At 41.7% G+C, this 23753-nt stretch overlaps 1 protein-coding gene and 1 long non-coding RNA gene across 2 annotated transcripts; both read left to right on the top strand.

Moving 5' to 3' along the window:
• The first annotated feature begins 10041 nt into the window (after nucleotides 1-10041).
• On the top strand, nucleotides 10042-22409 carry LOC112846083 (uncharacterized). Its single transcript, XR_003218902.1, has 3 exons — nucleotides 10042-10135; nucleotides 20908-21273; nucleotides 21512-22409. It is a non-coding gene; the product is annotated as an uncharacterized LOC112846083 (long non-coding RNA).
• LOC106098656 (general transcription factor II-I repeat domain-containing protein 2-like) lies at nucleotides 12461-14951 on the top strand. Its single transcript, XM_019356858.2, has 2 exons — nucleotides 12461-14471; nucleotides 14653-14951. Exon 1 carries the CDS (start codon nucleotides 12642-12644, stop codon nucleotides 14451-14453), a length of 1812 nt encoding a protein of 603 aa, XP_019212403.1. The 5' UTR covers nucleotides 12461-12641; the 3' UTR covers nucleotides 14454-14471; nucleotides 14653-14951.
• Nucleotides 22410-23753: the final 1344 nt, after the last annotated feature.

Genomic DNA, 23753 nt, shown 5'->3' with positions numbered 1-23753 from the left:
TGTGTAACTAGTCTGTCAAATGAAATAAATTCTGTTCCTTCTAGTATATGTTCTAAATATTTGATTCCTTTACCACTCCAATCTGAAAAGTTTATCATATTATTGTTTTGTAATATGTCAGGGTTGTTCCAGATAGGTATACGTTTGCATGGGATTAATGAAGACTGTCAATTTTAGAAACTCCCACCATGCTGTCAGAGAAGACAGGAGGAATTTCAATACACAGCAGTATATTCACAGTTTAAACCAGATATTTACATACACTTTATGGAAAACACAAGAACATTTTTTTTACTGTTAAACATCAATTTAGAGTAAACTTTTTTTGTTTTGGATAAATAAATATTGAAATATATTTTGAATTAGTTAAATGTCGGAATAAAGAGAGACAGAGCTGTCTATTTTTTATCACTTTCATCAAATTTAGGAGTGCATATACACTAAGTTTATTGTTCATTAATAAGAAAACTCCAGGCGATTCCATTCTGAACTGTTTAAGCTTCTGATAGGTTAGTAGAGTCCATGTGAGTAAATTGGTGGCACACCTGTGGATGCATATAAGGCAAAACACAGAGCCTGTTTCTTCGACATGGGAAAAATCAGGAGATGTCAACCAAAACACCAGGAAAAGAATTGTGGAGCTCCATAAGTGTGGCTCAGTTTTGAATACAATTTGGTGCCATTTACAATTAAGAAATACAGATAGTTTCTCTCTTTACTCTTAAAGTTAACAAATATGTTTTTATATTTATCAGTCTAAAAAAACATTTAGTCTGATTTGAGGTTTTTATCTGAAGAGTATGTAAATATCTGGTTTCAACTGTATATTTGATGATGTTGGTGTTTGGTTAGATTGTCAGCACAAAGAGGGAGAGAAAGGAACAGAGAGGGAGAGAGAGGAACAGAGAGGGAGATGGAGAGGAACAGAGAGGGCGAGAGAGGAACAGAGAGGGAGAAGGAGAATGAGGACAGAACAGAGATGGAACAAGAGCAGGTGAGACACATGTTAGTCAAATGGTTGTTTACCAAAAGTATCACCGTATCATAGGTACTCATGTATCTCGTACCTAGTGTTTCTTTTTAGGTTTGTTATTTTTCAATTTCTATATTTATTAAGTTATGCAGGCTTGTTTGCACAACAAGGCTAAATAATTATATAAACTTTTCTAAATAGTGTACTTTGGTACTTTAAAAAATAAGTGCAGTGCAGGTCTATGATGATTTTTAGTGCTACTATCATCTAGTTCTGATTCTAGTTCTGTCTTGGTTAAGTCCTAAGTAGTCCTGATTTTGAACTGTTGTAGTCCTGTTTTAATTCTGGATCATTTCTGGGTCTGGTTGACCCCCTCCACCCCCGAATCCCACATGCATACTACCCTTTAGGGCTAAGCCCCGGGTGTTTCAAATGTTTGCCTCCGCCTCTGGAGGTAGGAGCAGTCAGACGGCTGGTTTGAGGAATGTTAGCTGAAATACGGTGGGAAGTAGCAGAGGTGAGAGGACCTGGCAACGCTGTGCAGATGTTAGCTGTGGCGTTTGACAGGGGAGGAATGAGTAGCTGAGAACTTAGCATCCCGGTGCTGAGGTTACCTGTGGTGTTTAGCAGAGGAGGAGAAGGCAGCTGAAAACCTGGCATCCCGGTGCCGAGGTTGGTGGCAGAGTTTAGCAATGGAGGAATGTGTGGCTGAGGGCTTGGCAACTTTGTGCTGAGAGGGTTTGTAAGGGCGAGCTGCGAAGGGGCTTATGGGGCAGCAGAACTGGCAACCCTAGACGAGTGTCACGCTGAGTGGGAGGAGCAGCTGAGGAGGGAGCGTGCGGAGAGGTGGCGAGCTGCTGCTATAGCTGGTCAGGTGAGGCTGAAAGAAGCAAGGAGGCATTGTTCATGGAAGCGCTAGCTGCATTTGTGCCCGGAAGAGAATTAACTGAGTTCGGTAAATGGGAGCGGGAGCGCTGAGATGTTAAAAGAAACAGAATAAAGTAGCATGTTGGACCCGGCAACGCTCTGCAGGTGTTAGCTGTGGCGTTTAACGGAGGATGAATGAATGGCTGGGAACCTAGCATCCCGGTGCTGAGGTTACCTGTGGTGTTTAGCAGAGGAAAAGGTGGCTGAAAACTTGGCATCCCGGTGCCGAGGTTGGTGGCAAACATTAGCAAAGGAGGAATACGTGGCTGAGGGTTTGGCAACTCGGCGCAGAGAGGGTTTGTGGGGAGAGCTGCGAAAGGGGGATAGAGGCACGCAGAACTGGCAACCCTAGACAAGTGTCATGCTGGGTGGGAGGAGCAGCTGGGGAGGGAGCATGCTGAGTGGTGGCGAACTGTGGCTGTAGCTGGCTGGGTGAGGCTGAAAGGAGCGAGGAAGCGTTGTTAATGGAAGTGCTAGCTTCATTTGTGCCCGGAAGAGAATTAACTATGTTCGGTGAATGAGAGCGGGTGTGCTGAGATGTTAATGTAGCCGGATGGGCTACTCGCCTTTCTTTTGCTCTTTCTCGCTCTCTCTACCATCCTCGGCCCCTTATCGCTGCACTCGCTCCTTGTATCATGTGATTGGGCTAATTAGGAACCCACCTGCATATTGATTACAGGGTAGTGTTTGTCTGTATAAAGGGAAGCTGTTTTTTTGTTGGATCATTCCTCCCGAGCTTCTGGTATGACACAGCAGTAAATGCTGGCCTATTGGTTAATTTACCGATACGATCGGATCGTGTGACTGCTACAGGTAGGCCTCCTTTTGACCTGTGATTTCTCTCAGAAGTAGGTAACTAGTACGTCTTGATGCATTCTCAATCATCCAGGAAAGTAAATCTCCAAAAGTTGAATCTGTTCATCTGGACGTAGCGTTTTGTGGGAGAAATGTTTCGTCACTCATCCAAGTGACTTCTTCAGTCTCAGCTGACTGCAGGTTTCCCCAAATCTTATAAACAGTACATTTCCATAATGACTGAAACCAGGCCACTGAAGGAACAAAGGGCTGTGAGGTCAGTTCCTTAATCATAATTATGCAAATTCCCATGACCATTGATCAACAACCACTGACCAAAACCCACTGATCAAAGAACACTGATCAATGGCCATGAGTACCATTCACAGAGAGTTGGGGAATGGCTGCAATCACAGCATTGTAAGATGGTGACAGATGTACCCTTAGGCCCCCTCCTCGATTCAGAGATGGTCTTTCCCTCTTCACGTAAATGGCCTCCTTGACTCCGCGCTCAAACCAGCGTTCCTCCCTGTCCAGGATGTGTACATCCTCATCGTTGAAAGAGTGTCCACTGGCCTGTAGGTGTAAATAGACTGCAGAGTCTTGGCCTTACGAGGTAGCTCTTCTGTGTTGTGCCATCCGCTTCACCAGAGGTTGTTTGGTTTCCCCGATGTATAAATCCTGGCAATCCTCCTGGCACTTAACAGCGTACACTATGTTACTCTGTTTGTGTCGGGGGACCTGATCCTTGGGGTGGACCAGTTTTTGGCGCAGCGTGTTTTGGGGTTTAAAAACCACAGAGACCTGGTGTTTAGAAAAAATGCTTCTCAACTGCTCTGATACTCCTGACACATATGGGATCACTACAGGTTTTCGCTTGGGCAGCGGTTGTCCTTCTCTCCTGGATCGGCTGGAGCTTTCTTTAGGTGCCTTTCCAGCTTTGACAAAAGTCCAGCTGGGATAACCACATTTACTCAGGGCCTTCTTGATGTGCTGTTCTTCTGCCTCCCTGGCCGCCGTGTCAGTGGGGATGGTGTTCGCTCTGTGTTGTAGCGTCCTGATGACACCCAGTTTGTGCTCCAGTGGATGATGAGAGTCAAACCTTAGATACTGATCCGTATGTGTAGGTTTACGGTACACGTCAGCTTTTAGATGTCCCCCATTACTGATGGAAATCTCACAGTTTTCACAGTCTAAGAAGGCTAACCTGCCACTTTTCATATCCTCCCTGGTGAATTTGATGTGTCATCACCAGGGAGGATATGAAAAGGTTAGCCTTCTTAGACTGTGAAATTTCCATTCCTGGTTTTCCAGTGCTGGTTTTCCAGTGTGTGCGTCTGATGGCCCGAAGCTGACTCAGAGCTGTAACACCATCAATGGCTGCAGTATGGAACAGATCTGAGTGTGTCCTCATCTCCCAGAGGAGTCCAAATCGTCATCAAACAGCCCTACAGACACAAAAACGTGAAAATATAAACAACCAGACTATCAGCAGTGATTTAAGTACTTTAAGACCTCTGTGAAAATCATTTACAGTATATATCACAGAATTTAAGGCCTTCATAATCACAGAGCATACAGAGAAAAGTACTAAACTGAATCAATTTCAGCTTTTGTTTCTCATGATGTATATTGTATTAATAATTAAATTTCATTATCTGTGTCTTTACCACACATTTGCCACACAGGCGTAGATACTGTAGGTTCAGTGAATGCTTAAATTGCACTGATTAGAATATACTGGACATTCAAGGCTCTGAATGTCTTCGGCCGTAATAACCCCCAAAGCCGGCAGAAGGGGCGGCATCTGTGGAGAGCAGGACATCATCGTGGTGGCGCAGCTGGTCATCGTAGAAGAAGGTGATGCCGTTCCAGTTAATGGGCAGAATTTGCCAGAGATGCAGTTCGGCCCTGGGAGAGCTATGCAGCATGGCGGAGTCGAGGAGTGGCGGCTTGGATGCAGCGGGTGAAAGCAAGTGAGGGATAAGTTTAGGCGTCCCAAAGGGGAGAGCAGCCGTCGTTTGAAGCAAGAGAGAGCGAGGAGGAAGTTTTGGAGGAGAAGGGTGATGCGATTGGGCTTTTCGATGGGCAGGGGAGCCTGGAAACGTTCAGTGTCAAGGGTTATCCCGAGGAACTCTGGGGATGTTAAAGGTCCCGCGTTTTCTCTTCTGACGAAGGGGCGCCGAGTTCGGAGAAGACTGACCTCGGAGTAGATAATCCATGAGCTGGTGGTGATGTGGGAGGGGGTATGACTGCGAGCCATCAAGGGGTGAAGCACCTATTTTTTTTTTTTTGTTGTTGTTTAAATGAGGCAACTTCTGGTGCCGGAATGTAGACGGGGGTGGAGGCTGGTGGGGTTGAGGGGCGGGAATGGCCACCAGCAGTGAAGATCGCAGCATTGAGGCAAAGAACAGCTATAGTCATTAAAATCATGGCAAATGGTGCGGCCTCTGAGGTGCGTGAAGGGCCTGCCCCACTTGTCTGAACCGTGAGGCAAAGGGATGCTGGGGTGGAGATTGCGGGTTTAGAGGTTCTGGTACGGGAGCTGGGGTCAAACGGGAGAGAACAGAAGGACGGCACGAGGGCTGAATCGTTTTGGGCTGAGACTATGCAGGTGGAAGCGGGAAGTGACGGGGCGCCACACAACTTGCGGGAGCTGTTGTGTGGCAGCTGCCTGAGAAGTGAACTGAATGGGTACTGACAGAATCCGGTGCCGCCAAATCGTAATGCGAGGTTGAGAATAATGGTCAGATGGAGTTGAAGTCTGGTCTTCGGGAGGGAAAAGCAGTGCAGAGGACATCTCTGTATAACAAGAAGGCTAGAGCAAACTGAACTGGGGAGACCTCTTTCAACTGAGAAGGGGCCGCACCACGTATAATAATGGAACCACCATGGCCATCGGTCACCCTAGGAAGAGCAGGTTGCGTGAGAGGAGGAGGAGGAGGAATGAGCTCAGCCAAATCCACATGTTTACCGGCGGTGATTAGTTAGCGAAGGTTAGCAGATACAGGAGAAGGCTTTGGGGCCGGTGGGTTGAGAGGAAGAATGCTATGGCTGGCAAAAACTGGGTGGTGTTAGCTTGGAGAAATGGGGCCAGGTGCAGCTCTGAACTGGAGGTAGGCAGTGGCGGAGCGAGGGGGTGGCTTACTGGGCTTAAGCCCGGGTTGTTTTTTCAGAAGCCCGGGGTCTTTTGGAGTGTAATTTTGTCATAGTTAGATGCCTGGCTGACAACTGTATAAAACAAAAAACTACACACAATATTCGAAGCACATAGTGCACACTGTGGGAATTTACGACTGTGCCTAAATCCCCCCTAATATTGGTATGATCCGAGCTCAGGCACTAAGCGACTGAGCGAGGGGGCGGGGGAGCTGCTGCCTGCGAGTGCGCTGAGAGAAACGGAGCCAGGCCGACAGAGGAGAGCTTAAGTTCGACCAGGTACCAAAGCAAATCATTCGTACTGTAAAAATAATGTAAATATGACGGTGTGTCACGAAAGATTGATATCAAACTGATCACTTGACCCATATTACGTTACTTGCTCTTCAAGTGAATCAACAAATGGTGAAATGAAAAGCCGAACAACAACAATGCTGTTTCTTTAGAGAGTCTTAGCTTACATGTGTTTATTTCATATTTTCAGTTGTTACCCTTCACGGCTAAATAGTGTTTCAGTTATGTACTGATATACAAGAATGGACATAAGGAGCTTCTTTCAAAGAAAAAACTCTGGTAGATGTTATTTTATATATTATGCTTTGTATGTTGTTCAGTATATTTCTATGCAAAACAAGAGGAACTTCAATACACAGCAGTATATTCACAGTTTAAACCAGATATTTACATACACTTTATGGAAAACACAAGAACATTTTTTTTTTTACTGTACAACATCAATTTAGAGTAAACTTGTTTTGTTTTGGATAAATAAATATTGAAATATCTTTTGAATTAGTTCAATGTCAGAATAAAGAGAGACAGAGCTGTCTATTTTTATCACTTTCATCAAATTTAGGAGTACATGTACACTAAGTTTATTGTTAATTACAGTTTTTCTCGATTGCTTAAACACTATAACCAATCTTGTGAACCCAAATTTCAAAACCATAATGCCACTTTCCAAAAAGCACACCCATTTCCCTGAACTATAAACACTTTTCACCTGCTTTAACACATGAGTCAGATGTGGTGAACTGTTACTGCAAAACTCTTCACACAAATCCCTACATTTGTCAGTGCTTACACCATGTGGCCTTTTAGAAAGCACTAGCAGTCAATAATGTTAACTCACATCAGCACAGCTTTAGCTCAACTAGCACACAATTAACAAAGTGGAAACACTAGCAGTCAAAATGTATCACACACCAATAAGAAAAATTTAATGGATAAATAAAAGGGCCAAAGTCAGCTCATTCAGGTTTGAAACAATGGATCCAAAGTCATGCAAAGGAAGAGGTCGAGGAGGAGGAGGAGGAGGAGGTCTAGGACACCAGGGGAGGAGTAGGTAGAGATGGAGGAACATAACTGGCCATTGGGCTATTGTAAATGTCCCTGGTTAGCGTGGAGGGAATGTCACTATGTGCGCAGCCATCAGCCAACGAGGGGTACTGCACTGCCATGCCATTCTAGCACCCTATAACACTATGCTTCTCCTTGCTTTTCTTGAGGATTTTACCCCTGCTGCCTGGCTAGGGCCAATATAGCCTGTGATGTGGATGACATTCTCTGGGCTGACTCAAAACAAAGACAGGATGCTGAGGTGGAATAATGTTTTTGGTGTGAGTTGTACTGTATGGTACATGAATAAAAATGTGCCACTGTAAATACATTGGTTGTGTCTTTTGCGTTTATCATGTGACAAGGGTTTTGAAGGGGAGAACCATAAGCAACCTAATTGTTTTGGAACTATTGTTTTGAATTAATTGTACCAGTGTGCAAAACTCTGTTGTAGTGTGTGTGTTTTTGAGGGCTTGTGTTTGATGTCTGAGGGCAAAGTTCGGTTTTTCAGCAGGAGTGAATAGTTTTGGGTGTAGAGCTTCATTTTGACCTGGAAATAGGATGTTTGGGGAATTGAGTGAGATGTTATGGATTTGTGTTTACTGTTGTGCGGATATGAGGCGTAGTTTCAAGAAATGTGTTTTAGCAATCGAGAAAAACTGTAATAAGAAAACTCCAGACGATTCCATTCTGAGCTGAAGAAGCTTCTGATAGGTTGGTAGAGTCCATGTGAGTAAATTGGTGGCACACCTGTGGATGCATATAAGGCAACACACAGAGCCTGTTTCTTTGACATGGGAAAATCAAGAGATGTCAACCAAAACACCAGGAAAAGAATTGTGGAGCTCCATAAGTGTGTCTCAATTTTTAATACAATTTGGTGCCATTTACACTTAAGAAATAAAGATAGTTTCTCTCTTTACTCTTAAAGTTAACAAATATGTTTTTTATATTTATCAATCTAAAAAAATGAACATTTAGTCTGATTTGATGTTACAATGTTTGTGTTTTGATCTGAAGAGTATGTAAATATCTGGTTTCAACTGTATATTTGATGATTGTCAGCACAAAGAGGGAGAGAGAGGAACAGAGAGGGAGAGAGAGGAACAGAGAGGAGAGAGAGGAACAGAGAGGAGAGAGAGGAACAGAGAGGGAGATGGAGAATGAGGACAGAACAGAGATGGAACAAGAGCAGGTGAGACACACATATTAGTCAAATGTTTGTTTACCAAAAGTATCACCGTATCATAGGTACTCATGTATCTTTTTAGGTTTGTTACTTTTCAAATTCTATATTTATTAAGTTATGCAGGCTTGTTTGCACAACAAGGCTAAATAATTATATAAACATTTCTCAATCTAAATAGTGGACTTTGGTAGAATTAAAAAATAAGTGTAGTGCAGGTCTGTGATGATTTTTAGTGCTACTATCATCTAGTTCTGATTCTGGTTCTGTCTTGGTTAAGTCCTAAGTAGTCCTGATTTTGAACTGTTGTAGTCCTGTTTTAATTCTGGATCAGTTCTGGGTCTGGTTGAATTGGGCTTTAGTCCCTGTGTCTTGATACAGCCCGACTTTGTTCTGCCTTGCTGCTTAATTAAAAAAAGTAGTTTAAGGTGTCCTGCATATGTGATATATATATTATATATATGAAGTCATTCTTTTTTTAACAAAACTCAAAACAGAGCCAATTAATCTTTCAGTCACTTCTGCAAGATTCTCGCCATTTAAAGCAATGCATTATCAGGGACTACAACATCTAGTCCTTTTACTGAATCACCAATTTAAATTGAACAATTTATTAAAATGATAAATAAAACTATCACCTTTTCACTGGGGTGAAGAATTCGGCCACGGTGGCATGGAGGTACAAGAATAAATCAGCTGAGTTAACCATCTTCTTAACACCTAACCAGCTCTGTTAGCTTTACTGACACATGAGGTCACGTCGCTGTCAGATGTTTCATGAACACAGAATAAAAATGAAGAAGTAAAGAAACTTTGTGTTTTAATTTTTTGATGTCAATACCAACAGATCATGTGATGTGAAACAAAGCACACAGAGTCCATCTGTACAATAAACAAGCACTCACTGCTGAACCAGTTTGACCAGGATACTGACACACACACACACACACACACACACACACACACACACACACACACACAGGTGAGGAGACATTATGTTGGAAAATTCCATCGGCCTTCTTGGAATGAAAGCAGACAGAAACAGTAACAGATGCATCTGTTGTTTGTCAGTAAATGTGAGCGACACTCTGACAGGCTGTAACTTGTACTGGACAGTCTCCTGTCCCACATGGTGATACGCTGAATTATCAGAGCACAGATCAAACATCCAGGGCACCTCTGCTTGTTCCTGTTCTCTACATCACAGACATGAACCTGCTGAACTTTACTCACATTATTATACATCATACTGATCCTCACACACTGAACAGGAATCACATTCTGTCTTCAGACTGTGACAGGTGGAGTGGGCTTCCAGCCCCCACCCGTGTGTACTTCAAGGACCTGATAATATTTATTGTATTTCAGGGTTTCATTAAGTTATTTGACAGAAAGATCAGCTGACTGTGAGGGCTCAGAGTCAGCTGTGACTTTGTTTTTGTTTGTCAAATATGTGAACTCACAGCTGATAGGTGGAGGAATGTGGTTGCGAAGGTGACGCTGTGGACGCTGATGTCACAGATCTGAGGTGTGTCTGTATAAAAACAGCTGATAAGGAAACACAGCTCAGTTTGTTCTCTGGCTGTTTAGTACAGAGGTCCAATTTTATTTATATTTTATTGTACTTTTTTTTTTTTGCTCTTTAAATATTTTGATTATTATTATTATTATTATTATTATTATATTAATCATTTATTTTATTCCATCATGATGATCAGAAAAGACTTTGAGGATTACAGATTTCATCCAGAAGAACAGTAAGTGTTTAAATTGACATTTTGAGTATTTTGTACAAAGGTGGACAAAGTTGTCTGTGGTTTTATGGAGGCTACAGCTAAATGCTGCCTCCTCCATAGTACAATATACATTTTTATACAGTGACGTCATTTTTGAAGTCCTTTGGCTGATGATGGTCTTTAGTAGGGATGCACCGATACCGATACTGGTATCGGGTATCCGGGCCGATACTGTAAAATGTGTGTGTACTCATACTCGTAAAAGTTAACCGATACCATGAACCGATATCAACTTATTTCATTAATCAGAGGGTGCCTTGTCATTTCTGTTGTAGTTTTTTAGATTGCCCACTAGGGGGACATCCCGCGCTAAACAGGCACAGGGTTAGGCGAGTGAGACTGGCGGCTCCAGATAAAAAAGAGAAACTGGAGGCTGCTGTAGCTAGGCTAAACAAAATGTCAGCAGTGTGGACCACAACAGCCAACTTTAACTCAGGTTTTGGAAAAGCGATGAAAAATGTCACAAGAAAATCCACGGGCAGTTAAAATAACAGAGGCTCTGACTCATTTTATCGCTCTGGATGTCCAGCCAATGCCGGTCGTGGAAAACATAGGATTGCACCGTCTTCTCAGCATACTCGAGCCGTGATATGAAATTCCGAACCACCCATACATCAGGGAGATAATGGTGCCAAAACTTTCTGAAGAGGTAAAGACAAGCAGTGTGTGCGCCATGTCAGTTTTCAGTTTAATGGCACAGTGGACTGATGAGGAGTTTGTTCGTCAATGCCCAATACTTTCGTTATTTTGTTTGTTTGTTTACAATATGGACACTCTGCAATAATTTAACAGTTTATTTTATTCTCAAACCTAATTTGTATTTATTTGTATTCCAAACAGAAGTGTTTATTTATTATTCTGAAAGCTCAAGACAGTGCCCAATAGTTCAGTGATATTTTGTTAAATTACAATGTGGACACTCCGCAATAATTTAACAGAAGTGCTTATTTTTCACTTGAAATTTTATTTTTGTGGTCATTTTTATTAATATTTTATTTTTTATCGGCAGAGAATAAAATAAAACCTGTCTTCCAATTCATTGCATTTGTGTGTGTGTGTGTGTGGTAGAAGTATCGGTTTTTGTACTCTGTATCGCCAAGTACTCAGATCCAAGTATCGGTATCGTATTGGTTTGAAAAAATTGGTATCGTTGCATCCCTAGTCTTTAGTATGTAGCTGATGATTGATGATGAGAGAGGTTATGTTTGTGTTGTTCTGTGGAGATCATTCAAGAACTGAACCTGTTAAACACTCAGACCTGCTTTAGATTTCACCACTTTAGTTATGACGCACTTATTTATGGTCATCGTACAGCGCAGCGTAACAGACGTCACTTTAATGCGACTTCCTTAAGAGATATCGAAAGTGTGGCGTTTGAACGAGGAGCTGGAAAAACAAATGTTTCAGCTTTATTTAAGCCTCAACGTTAACCTCATGTAGTCAGTTTTAAAACTCTAGTTTTGTTATTAACTGAAAATATCAACAGACTCAGACTTTTAGAACAAACTAAGAGTCAGATCAGCAGAAACAGAGAACCCGGAAATGTCTGCTGTAACTGCGTCGCTCTGCTCGACTTTGCTGTTTGTCGGTGTCTTCGTGTTTGTCTCTGCAGGTGAGGTTTATAAACCAAACGGTGTTTCCCTCTGAGATAAAGAGGAATAAACTTCAGTCTGGTTTACATGTTACTTTTCAAACAATTAGTTTCTGAGTGTCTGCTTGTATGACGGCATCACGAGGTCTGGTGGTGTCTGTGGATTTACCCGCTTGGTCAGCGGTGCTGTTTCCAGCACAGAGACAAAGAAGTGTAATGTGTGTGTCAGTGTGATGTGTTGTAGTGTCAGGCGTCAGTATAAGAGCGGATCTACAGAGGTGGCATGTGCCACCCACCTCTAGTGCCACTGTAGTTTTGTAGATGACAGTGTTGTTTATTAAAACAAGATAGCATCATCCATTTGAACCTAGGTACTATTAATAAATTAATTTAATTTCTATGACTGTATACATATCATAGTGTTACCCCTCCACCCCTAACCTGGCTTTATTTCTTGTTGTCAATAGCAACCTTTTTCCAACCTTTTTCCAGTATTATTTTTCCAGAGCACAGTCTAGCGATAAAACACAGAAACTGGTGCACAGTTTGCAGTCTGAACTTTCAACAGAGACCGTTTAGTGCAGTGGTCCCCAAACTACGGCCCGCGGGCCGGATACGGCCCGCCTCCACATTTGACCCGGCCCCCTGAACAATATTAGAGATGCATTATTATTTTTCAGTCTGGCCACGCAATCGACACTAATGCACCCATAGAACACTGGGGTGTAGTGGGCCTGCCCGGCTGAATCTCAGGAAATGTTTCCTCATTTCAATAAAGCTCATTTGATTTGAATTGTGAAACACACTAAAAAAATTTTTTTGCTACTACGACCTCACTTTGTCCAGAACGTGAACGTGACCCCAAAGAACGGAATAATGGCAAAAAGGTTAGGTAAGAGAAAAATTGATTCAGAATGCAGGGTATTTAACCTGCAGTGGACACATGATTATTTTTTTGTTCAATGCAAAGAAAAGGCTGTTTGTCTCATCTGTCAAGAGACGGTGGCGGTATTCAAAGAATACAATCTGCGCAGACATTATGAATGCCGTCACAAAGACAAGTATGATAGCTTGCAAGGCCAAATGCGAACAGACAAAATCTCAAAGCTAAAAAGTGGACTGTTAGCTCAGCAGACTGCATTTGTACGCCAAACTCAGCTAAACCAGTCATCAGTTCGGGCCAGCTTTCGTGTTGCTCAACTGATAGCAAGCTACGGTAAACCTTTCACTGAGGGAGAGTTTGTCAAGAAATGTTTGAATGTTGTCGTGGAGGAGGTGTGTCCCGATAAGAAAGATGTCTTTAATGCTGTGAGTCTATCGGCAAGCACAATCACCAGACGCGTGGAAGAAATAGGGGGTAATGTATATGCCCAGCTGCAGCAAAAGACGAAAGAATTTGACTTTTTTTCATTAGCACTGGATGAGAGCACGGACGTACAGGACACAGCGCAGCTTCTTATTTTTATTCGTGGAGTCAGCGCAAACTTTGAGATGTGTGAGGAGCTGGCAGCCCTCCAAAGTCTGAAAGGCACTACGACGGGGGAGGACATTTTTGACAAAGTATGTCAAACAATGAAAGAGTTGGATCTGGACTGGGCAAAGCTTGCTAGCATCACGACTGACGGGGCTCCTTGTATGGTGGGCGCATCTCGGGGCCTAATAGGACGCATGAACCGGGAGATGGAAGAACGGGGTCTCACCGCCCCTCTACAAGTCCACTGCATAATTCACCAGCAAGCGCTTTGCTGCAAAGTGTTGAAGTGGGATTCTGTCATGAAGGCTGTGGTGTCATGCATAAACTTCATTAGAGCAAATGGACTTAAACACAGGCAGTTCCAACAATTCCTGTCTGAACTGGAATCTGCGTACGGAGATGTGCTGTACTACACAGAGGTCCGATGGTTGAGCCGCGGCAGAGTTTTGAGGCGTTTTTACGAGCTGCTACCCGAAATTAACGCATTTCTTCATTCAAAAGGCAAAACGGTCCCAGAGCTGATCGACCCAGAATGGAAGTGGCACCTGGCATTTTTAACAGACGTGACGGAAATGCTGAACGGCCTTAACTTGCAGCTACAAGGCCAGGGGAAACTCATTTGCGACATGTATTCCCACATAAAAGCATTTGAGTTGAAACTAGCGCTGCTTTTGGAACAAGTGAAAAAGCACAACTTCACCCATCTCCCTGCTACCCAAAACCTTTCTGCAGAGAACCCAGCGGTCCCGTTCCCAGCTGAAAAGTGTGTGGAAGCACTGGAAATGCTGAAGGCGGAATTCAGTGTGCGATTCCGTCAACTACATGCTCATGCAAAAGAAATCCGTCTTTTCCAAAACCCCTTTGTTGCCGACATCGATGAAGCCCAGCCTTTTTATCAGTTTGAGCTGGCCGAGTTACAGAACTGTGATGTTCTGAAAGATGCATTCAAGCCCAACAGTCTCGTTGACTTCTATGCCGCCCTCCCAAATGACACGTACCCTAACATAAAAAAACACGCAATGAAGATGTCCACACTTTTTGGCAGCACGTATATCTGCGAGCAAACCTTTTCACGCATGAAACTCATGAAATCTCCGATGAGATCAAGATTGACAGATGAACATCTGCATCAGTGTTTGAGAGTGGCTGTGACTAGAATGGAACCAGACATTCAACTTCTCACCGGCCAGATGCAGGCCCACAGTTCACACTGATGAACATACATACATAAGGTAAGCTCACTTTTGTGACTTAAATGAGTTATTCTGAGTATAAACAAATATAATCATAAAATCTACTGGGATAAAATCCATCTCCACAACCACTGAAAAAAGCTTGTGAGAATGTTTTGTGCTGTGTAGGTGCTGTATCACTTAGTTCGGTTTCTCACCCTGCTTGCTTTGTGGTTTTCAGAGGGAAGTTGATGAGAGAGAGCAAACAGTGGTGTCTACTAGGCTACCCCTACAAAACTGGATTATAAGGAAAGAACACAAGAACTTTGAGAGACTGCTCATATGTGTCATTTAAGATTCTGCTCTGACAACTGAAGCGTAAGATTGTGAAACAACAGAAACTTTCTTCCTGTGAAGAACCCAGAGAGGGTTATTTGGTTATTATTGATGTCATAAATAGTGTTATTAAGTATTTCCTACGTTAATTTTTTCTGTGAAGGACCCAGAGAGGGTTATTTGGTTATTATTGATGTCATAAATAGTGTTATTATATATTTCCTGACTTTTTTTCTGTGAAGAACCCAGAGAGGGTTATTTGGTTATTATTGATGTCATAAATAGTGTTATTAAGTATTTCCTACGTTAATATTTTCTGTGAAGAACCCAGAGAGGGTTATTTGGTTATTATTGATGTCATAAATAGTGTTATTAAGTATTTCCTACGTTAATTTTTTTCTGTGAAGAACCCAGAGAGGGTTATTTGATCTTGGAAAGGGTTATTAATATTTGGTTATGTGTGGCTTTCTGGAAAACAATAAATGTTTACATTTCGGCAAACCTGCGATCGTCACACTTTTTCTGTTACAAACTGACACTGGCCCCCCATCAGAGAAGGAAAAAGTTATGTGGCCCTCACTGGAAAAAGTTTGGGGACCCCTGCTTAAGAGACATCGAAAGTGTGGCGTTTGAACGAGTGGCTGAAAATCAAATGTTTCAGCTTTATTTAAACCTCAGATTTAATGTCTGCTGTAACTGCATCGCTCTGCTCGACTTTGCTGTTTGTCGGTTTCTTCATGTTTGTCTCTGCAGGTGAGGTTTATAAACCAAACGGTGTTTCCCTCTGAGATAAAGAGGAATAAACATCAGTCTGGTTTACATGTTACTTCCCAAACATTTAGTTTCTGAGTGTCTATGTGTGTGACGGGCAGAGATGGGCAGTAACGCGTTACTTGTAACGCGTTACTGTAATCTGATTACTTTTTTCAAGTAACGAGTAATGTAAGGGATTACTATTGCAAAAACGGTAATTAGATCACCGTTACTCTCACGTAGGAACGCTGCGTTACTGCGTTACTAAAACCGTGATTTTTTGCGAGAATGTCTCATGACAGTGACGTAAGCGAGTGCGACGTTTGTGACAACAGCTGTGTGCAGATCATAATATATTGAGTGCGGGAGAGAGTATGAGCATGCAGCGTTTAAAGCGTGGAAGTACTGACCTTACTTTGAGTTTGATTCCATAAAAAGTGACAAAAACATTAGTGTCCGTTGTGCGTGGGAAGAAAACTTCTTTTTACAGCGAAAAAACCCCTAAACTTCCAAGCAAGCACCGAGTGTACTATGACGTAATGTGAAACTCACAGAGAAACTCGCGGATTCTTCCACTGACCGCTGCGGCACACCTGCACCAGGGTAAACCTCCGCCTACCCCAGTCCTGCTTTACAGGTGAAAATAGAGCAACACGACCGCTAGTCTTTGATTTTATTTATTTTCTGCCGTGTTTTACTTGCATCTATTTGAAAGAGTGAGTGTAAACACAAAAAAATATTTTATTTTATGTGCTGGAATGTGCAGAAAATAGGTTTAAATGTTAAACAAATTTCTTCCAGTCAGAGAAAGTTGCATATAATTAAGTTTTTGCTTGATGCATAAAGTTAAAAGATTTAAAGTTTAAAGTTTTAAAAAGAGACTTTTCCATTTGATTACATTTTGTATGATGGATTATGCAGAAAAAGTAGAATTGGGCTGAAAGATCTATCGCTTTATCACCTATTCAGGTTGTAAATCGTGTTTTTAAAAAGTAACTAAGTAACTAAGTAATTAATTATTTTGAAAATAAGTAATCAGTAAAGTAATGGGATTACTTTTGGGGGGGAAGTAATCAGTAATTAGTAACTGATTACTTTTTTCAAGTAACTTGACCAACACTGGTGACGGGATCACGAGGTCTGGTGGTGTCTGTGTGGATTTACCCGCTTGGTCAGCAGTGCAGTTTCCAGCACAGAGACAAAGAAGTGTAATGTGTGTGTCAGTGTGATGTGTTGTAGTTTCAGGAGTCAGCATACAGCCAGAGATGGATCTACAAAGGTGGCATGGAGTGGCATGTGCCAACCTAATAAAATCTCTTGCCACCCCGAGTTCCACCGTAGTTTTATATATGACATTGTTGTTAATTAAAATAAGCTAGCAGTAACACTTTGAACCTGGGTGGAACATGCCACTTCATGCCACCTCTGTTGATCCACCCTTGAGTTTGCATTAGCTACATTTTAAGGCATATTACAGAATGTTACACCTGCATATGTGTAAAGAAATGCCTCTGCTTTTACCACTCCATTTGATTTCCATGCTACGCTAAGAACATTTCATTACATCCAGCCCAGATACAAAGCTTTTAGTTCAGTGTATACAGGGAGTGCAGAATTATTAGGCAAGTTGTATTTTTGAGGAATAATTTTATTATTGAACAACAACCATGTTCTCAATGAACCCAAAAAACTCATTAATATCAAAGCTGAATGTTTTTGGAAGTAGTTTTTAGTTTGTTTTTAGTTTTAGCTATTTTAGGGGGATATCTGTGTGTGCAGGTGACTATTACTGTGCATAATTATTAGGCAACTTAACAAAAAACAAATATATACCCATTTCAATTATTTATTTTTACCAGTGAAACCAATATAACATCTCCACATTCACAAATATACATTTCTGACATTCAAAAACAAATCAGTGACCAATATAGCCACCTTTCTTTGCAAGGACACTCAAAAGCCTGCCATCCATGGATTCTGTCAGTGTTTTGATCTGTTCACCATCAACATTGCGTGCAGCAGCAACCACAGCCTCCCAGACACTGTTCAGAGAGGTGTACTGTTTTCCCTCCTTGTAAATCTCACATTTGATGATGGACCACAGGTTCTCAATGGGTTCAGATCAGGTGAACAAGGAGGCCATGTCATTAGTTTTTCTTCTTTTATACCCTTTCTTGCCAGCCACGCTGTGGAGTACTTGGACGCGTGTGATGGAGCATTGTCCTGCATGAAAATCATGTTTTTCTTGAAGGATGCAGACTTCTTCCTGTACCACTGCTTGAAGAAGGTGTCTTCCAGAAACTGGCAGTAGGACTGGGAGTTGAGCTTGACTCCATCCTCAACCCGAAAAGGCCCCACAAGCTCATCTTTGATGATACCAGCCCAAACCAGTACTCCACCTCCACCTTGCTGGCGTCTGAGTCGGACTGGAGCTCTCTGCCCTTTACCAATCCAGCCACGGGCCCATCCATCTGGCCCATCAAGACTCACTCTCATTTCATCAGTCCATAAAACCTTAGAAAAATCAGTCTTGAGATATTTCTTGGCCCAGTCTTGACGTTTCAGCTTGTGTGTCTTGTTCAGTGGTGGTCGTCTTTCAGCCTTTCTTACCTTGGCCATGTCTCTGAGTATTGCACACCTTGTGCTTTTGGGCACTCCAGTGATGTTGCAGCTCTGAAATATGGCCAAACTGGTGGCAAGTGGCATCTTGGCAGCTGCACGCTTGACTTTTCTCAGTTCATGGGCAGTTATTTTGCGCCTTGGTTTTTCCACACGCTTCTGGCAACCCTGTTGACTATTTTGAATGAAACGCTTGATTTTTCGATGATCACGCTTCAGAAGCTTTGCAATTTTAAGACTGCTGCATCCCTCTGCAAGATATCTCACTATTTTTGACTTTTCTGAGCCTGTCAAGTCCTTCTTTTGACCCATTTTGCCAAAGGAAAGGAAGTTGCCTAATAATTATGCACACCTGATATAGGGTGTTGATGTCATTAGACCACACCCCTTCTCATTACAGAGATGCACATCACCTAATATGCTTAATTGGTAGTAGGCTTTCGAGCCTATACAGCTTGGAGTAAGACAACATGCATGAAGAGGATGATGTGGACAAAATACTCATTTGCCTAATAATTCTGCACTCCCTGTACAAACAGCTGTAGCTACATAAAGGCAGCATGCAGAGACTCACAGTGTCTTATAATGAGAGCAGGGGCGATTCTAGGATCAGAGCTTTGGGGGTGCTGAGCACCCAGAGAGCTGCCCAGCCAGGCAAGATAAACTTTACACGTCACGATGAGACTTCTTCCCTGTCTCTGTCAGTCCCTGCATCCTTAAATGTCTCCAGTTGTCCCGAGTTCCCTCTGACTGTCTCCTTGGTGCATTTAAACCCCTGTTCCTCCCTGTCCTCATCGTCTGTTGTCTTCATCTCCGCTGTCAGTCATCAGAATTTTACCATCTCTGTGCAAGTCTGCAAATTTCTTTATTAAATCATAAGATTCTTAAATTCATCAAGTTTCTCTCTGCCTGGGTCCTCGTCACAAAACATGACATCACCGTTTTGTACATTTTAACACAATTTAATCCCCACATTTGTGAAAGAAAAGCAAAACACTTTTTTGAGAAGTCTGTAACAAAACCATCAAATCTGATAAAGGTTATTTAAATGATGCTCATAGTGAGTAAGAAGTAAACTGAGTGCATGTTTTGGACAGAGATTCACTTTTAATGTGTATATATAATATAATACAGATACATAAAAAACACTCCCAAAACACAATAAATTATTACAAAATATTAATAAAAAACTATAAAAACTATGAAATTTCTCTTCGTCAGTTTAACAGTTTCTGTTGTGCCTGTCACTGTTCCCTGTCTGTTTTCTTACCTGGTTCTTCCTGACCTTGTACTTTCTCCTCACATTCCCCTCTTTCCTCTCTCCCTCTTTGGACTGACAATCATACACAAATAGATTGTATTCAATTAGATGAAAAAATTACATTAATATGAAAAAAATAATTATTAAAATCACTAACGAAAAGTCCTCTCTCAGTGTACTTACATGAACATCTAATAAAAGATATAAAATATTGAAACACTGATCCAACATTATCCTTTATTGATGGATCATTTGTTCTTACAGTTTTACCTGAATGTGGCTCCTGTTTTTGAAAAAACTTCCTTATATCCATTATGAACCTGGCTGTCTCTCTGTACACAAACACACACACAACAGGAGTTATAAGGTTAATGGGCATCCAGTCAGTTAGCTAGTTAGTATCCATTTCAAACAGGACAGTGGTAACAACAGCAGGCTACAGACAATTTTAAGTTTTAGATTTTAAATAGGCTGTATACATTTCAATGGGAGCAACAGGACGGTCAAATGTCGCTGAATTTACTACAGAGTAGGACGGATTGTAGGGTAGCAAACATCATTGGAAAACACGTTTTCAACACTGCAGGTTACCTGGTGTAATGTTTTTCAGCTAAAAAGAAACATGACTCCTATCTAACTACATAAAGAGTAACTGAAGGTTAAATGCTGCTAATATGTCCTGTTTTAATCCAGGCACTCCACCTCCGCTCCGCTGCGTCTCAGCTACCATCGCTCTGGCAGCAACGACCCTAGAGCCAGAGTGGGGCGAGCTGGAACAAACCATTTTGGGAGGGGGAGGGGTTATCTATACTTTTGTTGTTAAAATGTTCCGTCTCAACCAAGTACTGTATGCTTTTTATATTTTTAGTAGTGTGTCACACAAACAGCAAATATTGTCAGAAAAAAGTAAAAAATCTTTGGGGGTGCTTTGATTCATTTTGGGGGTGCTGAAGCACCCCCAAAAATGGGCTAAAATCGCCCCTGAATGAGAGGCTGCTTTCTCTCACACATTATGTTCACTTATTATCAGCAAATGTTTCACTGTATAAATGTTTATATTACACTGCTTCTTACATTCATCTTAATTATTTTATATAATACTACAAGCAGTGAGTGTGTCTTCACTCTGAATGGCTGCTGTATTCAATTTAGTTCAATTCCATTTTATTTGTATAGCACCAAATCAAAACAACTGTCACCTCAAGGTGCTTTATGTTGTAAGGGTAGACCCTACAATAATACATACAGAGAAAAGGCTTATAGAAGGGCGGCCGTCTGCTGCGACCAGTAGGAGGTGAGGGGAGGAAGAGAGTACAAAGACATGCTGTGGACGAGAGCTAGAGATTAATCATTAAAGATTAAATGCAGAGAGGTCTATTAAAACAAAGTGAGTGAGAAAGGTGACTGCAGAAGGAATACTTAATGCATCATGGGAATACCCCAGCAGCCTCTATTACAGCATAGCTAAGCGACGATTGTACTTCGACCTTTAACCTCTCTGCTCTGTGTTGTTTCTTCTTTCAGACAATAAAACCATCACAGCTCAGCCTGGACAGAAGAACGTCACTCTAACATGTCGAGCTCCAAACAATAATAACAGCATCATCGGTGTAGAGTGGAGCAGAGCTGACCTTGGGACAGAATATGTGCTTTTGTACCGGGATGAGCGGTTCGATCCAGAAAACCAGCATCCAACTTATAAGAACCGGGTGGATCTGAAGGACAGACAGATGAAGGATGGAGACGTGTCTTTGATTCTGAAGGATGTGATGATTAATGATAATGGAACATACGAGTGTCGTGTCTTCACGAGAGGAACAAACATAAGGAAAAGAGCAAATCTAAATGGTGATCCCATCAGCATCATCACACTGAGAGTTGTTCCTCCAGGTGAGTGAGTAGAGTTGAGTGTGTGTGTGGTCAGAGGTGAAGCTGCTTCCTGGTTGTTGATGTTTGTTTCTAAAGATGTTGTTGATGAGACTTTGTAGAAAGCAGCTGGTCTGAGTGATGTGATCAGAGTGCAGTAGATAATGTCTGACAGCAGTTTGAAGAGGAAATGGATTCTGTTCTGTTCTTCACTCATCACCTACCTGACAGCTGACACCTCACACCTGTTTCTCACCTGCAGGTCAGACAGGAGGAGACACAGGGGATGGATCTGTTGGACTGATCGTCGGTCTGAGTGTTACTGCTGTGCTTGTTGCTGCTGTTGTTGGTTTTCTGGTCTACAGAAAACAAACAACAGCAGAGTCAGGATTCATACCAGCCTCCTGTTGAACTGCAGCATGTTTGAAGATGTAAGAGATGCCTGTATCACTAAGGCACAAAGCAGAGGTCTGACTTCAGAAACTAAAACAATCACATCCATGTAGAAAACCAGAAGAGTTGCTTCATTCCAAAGAGATTTCACAGCAGAGACAATGTTAAAGAAAAGCTAATTGCTCCTCAAGTAAGAAAAAATAACAGATAATCAAAAAGAAGAAAAAACGTGGAGAACAAGGTGCAGCAAATTTATCAACTGAAAATGGGAAACTGCAATTATTTAAATTGCAGGTTATTTTAACCATAATTTGACAATCCAATTTAAGATTTAAAAAAAAAAATCATAACCTCCAGCATCTGTGGAAGAGTCCTAAGGAATTAGACCCAAAATGATCCAAGAAGGATCAAAGAAATTTTAATCAACAGGGTGTTTACAGTAGTAAAGAAGTTTACAGTAGATGCTGCATAATGTTGAAAGAATTACTAAAGCTGACACTGTTACTGTTAGCATTGTTAACAACATACATTGTTATGTTCCAACACTGAGCATTTTTAGCTTCTGATGTATTGGACAATTGTAAATTATTATGATTAGTAGTCATGTTCAGTTTTGATGACGTGTGTTAAATGTTTCAAACACACACAGGTTTTCATCATTTGATTGTATGTTTGGTCTGAGGCAGCTAAATTAGTCTGTAGAGAAAAATGAATGTCAGATTTGTGTTTGTGAGCTTAGCCCTGCATATTTACATTTCTGTGGAACACGCAAATTACTTTTTCATAGTTTGGTTCTCATCAATTCGATTCAATTCAATTCAATTCAATTTTATTTATATAGCGCCAAATCACAACAAAAGTCGCCTCAAGGCGCTTTATATTGTACAGTAGATCGCACAATAATAAATACAGAGAAAAACCCAACAATCATACGACCCCCTATGAGCAAGCACTTTGGCGACAGTGGGAAGGAAAAACTGCCTTTTAACAGGAAGAAACCTCCGGCAGAACCAGGCTCAGGGAGGGGCGGCCATCTGCTGCGACCGGTTGGGGTGAAAGAAGGAAAACAGGATAAAGACATGCTGTGGAAGAGAGACAGAGATTAATAACAGATATGATTCGATGCAGAGAGGTCTGTTAACACATAGTGAGTGAGAAAGGTGACTGGAAAGGAAAAACTCAATGCATCATGGAAATCCCCGGCAGCCTACGTCTATTGCAGCATAACTAAGGGAGGATTCAGGGTCACCTGGTCCAGCCCTAACTATATGCTTTAGCAAAAAGGAAAGTTTGAAGCCTAATCTTGAAAGTAGAGATAGTGTCTGTCTCCCGAATCCAAACTGGAAGCTGGTTCCACAGAAGAGGGGCCTGAAAACTGAAGGCTCTCCCTCCCATTCTACTTTTAAATACTCTAGGAACAACAAGTAGGCCTGCAGTGCGAGAGCGAAGTGCTCTAATAGGGTGATATGGTACTACAAGGTCATTAAGATAAGATGGGGCCTGATTATTTAAGACCTTGTATGTGAGGAGCAGGATTTTGAATTCAATTCTGGATTTAACAGGAAGCCAATGAAGGGAAGCCAAAACAGGAGAAATATGCTCTCTCTTTCTAGTCCCTGTCAGGACTCTTGATGGAGCATTTAATAAAGAATTGCAGTAGTCCAGCCTGGAAGTAATAAATGCATGAACTAGTTTTTCAGCATCACTCTGAGACAGGATATTTCTAATTTTAGAGATGTTGCGCAAATGGAAGAAAGCAGTCTTACATATTTGTTTAATATGTGCGTTGAAGGACATGTCCTGGTCAAAAATGACTCCAAGGTTCCTCACAGCATTACTGGAGGCCAAGGTAATGCCATCCAGAGTAAGAATCTGCTTAGATACCATATTTCTAAGATTTTCAGGGCCAAGTACAATAACCTCAGTTTTATCTGAATTAAGAAGCAGAAAGTTAGCGGCCATCCAGGTCTTTATGTCTTTAAGACATTCCTGCAGTTTGACTAATTGGTGTGTGTTACCTGGCTTCATGGATAGATAGAGCTGTGTGTCATCTGCATAGCAGTGAAAATTTATGCTATGTCTTCTAATGATGCTGCCTAGGGGAAGCATGT

The sequence above is a fragment of the Oreochromis niloticus genome, linkage group LG3, assembly GCF_001858045.2.
Source record: "Oreochromis niloticus isolate F11D_XX linkage group LG3, O_niloticus_UMD_NMBU, whole genome shotgun sequence".
Lineage (NCBI taxonomy): Eukaryota > Metazoa > Chordata > Actinopteri > Cichliformes > Cichlidae > Oreochromis > Oreochromis niloticus.
Note: the sequence above shows the minus strand (reverse complement) of the source record. Positions and strands in the feature narration are given on the sequence as shown.

Coding starts and splice junctions, on each gene's coding strand:
- LOC106098656 (XM_019356858.2), top strand. CDS start 12,642: ATGGCAAAAAGGTTAGGTAAGAGAAAAATTGATTCAGAATGCAGGGTA.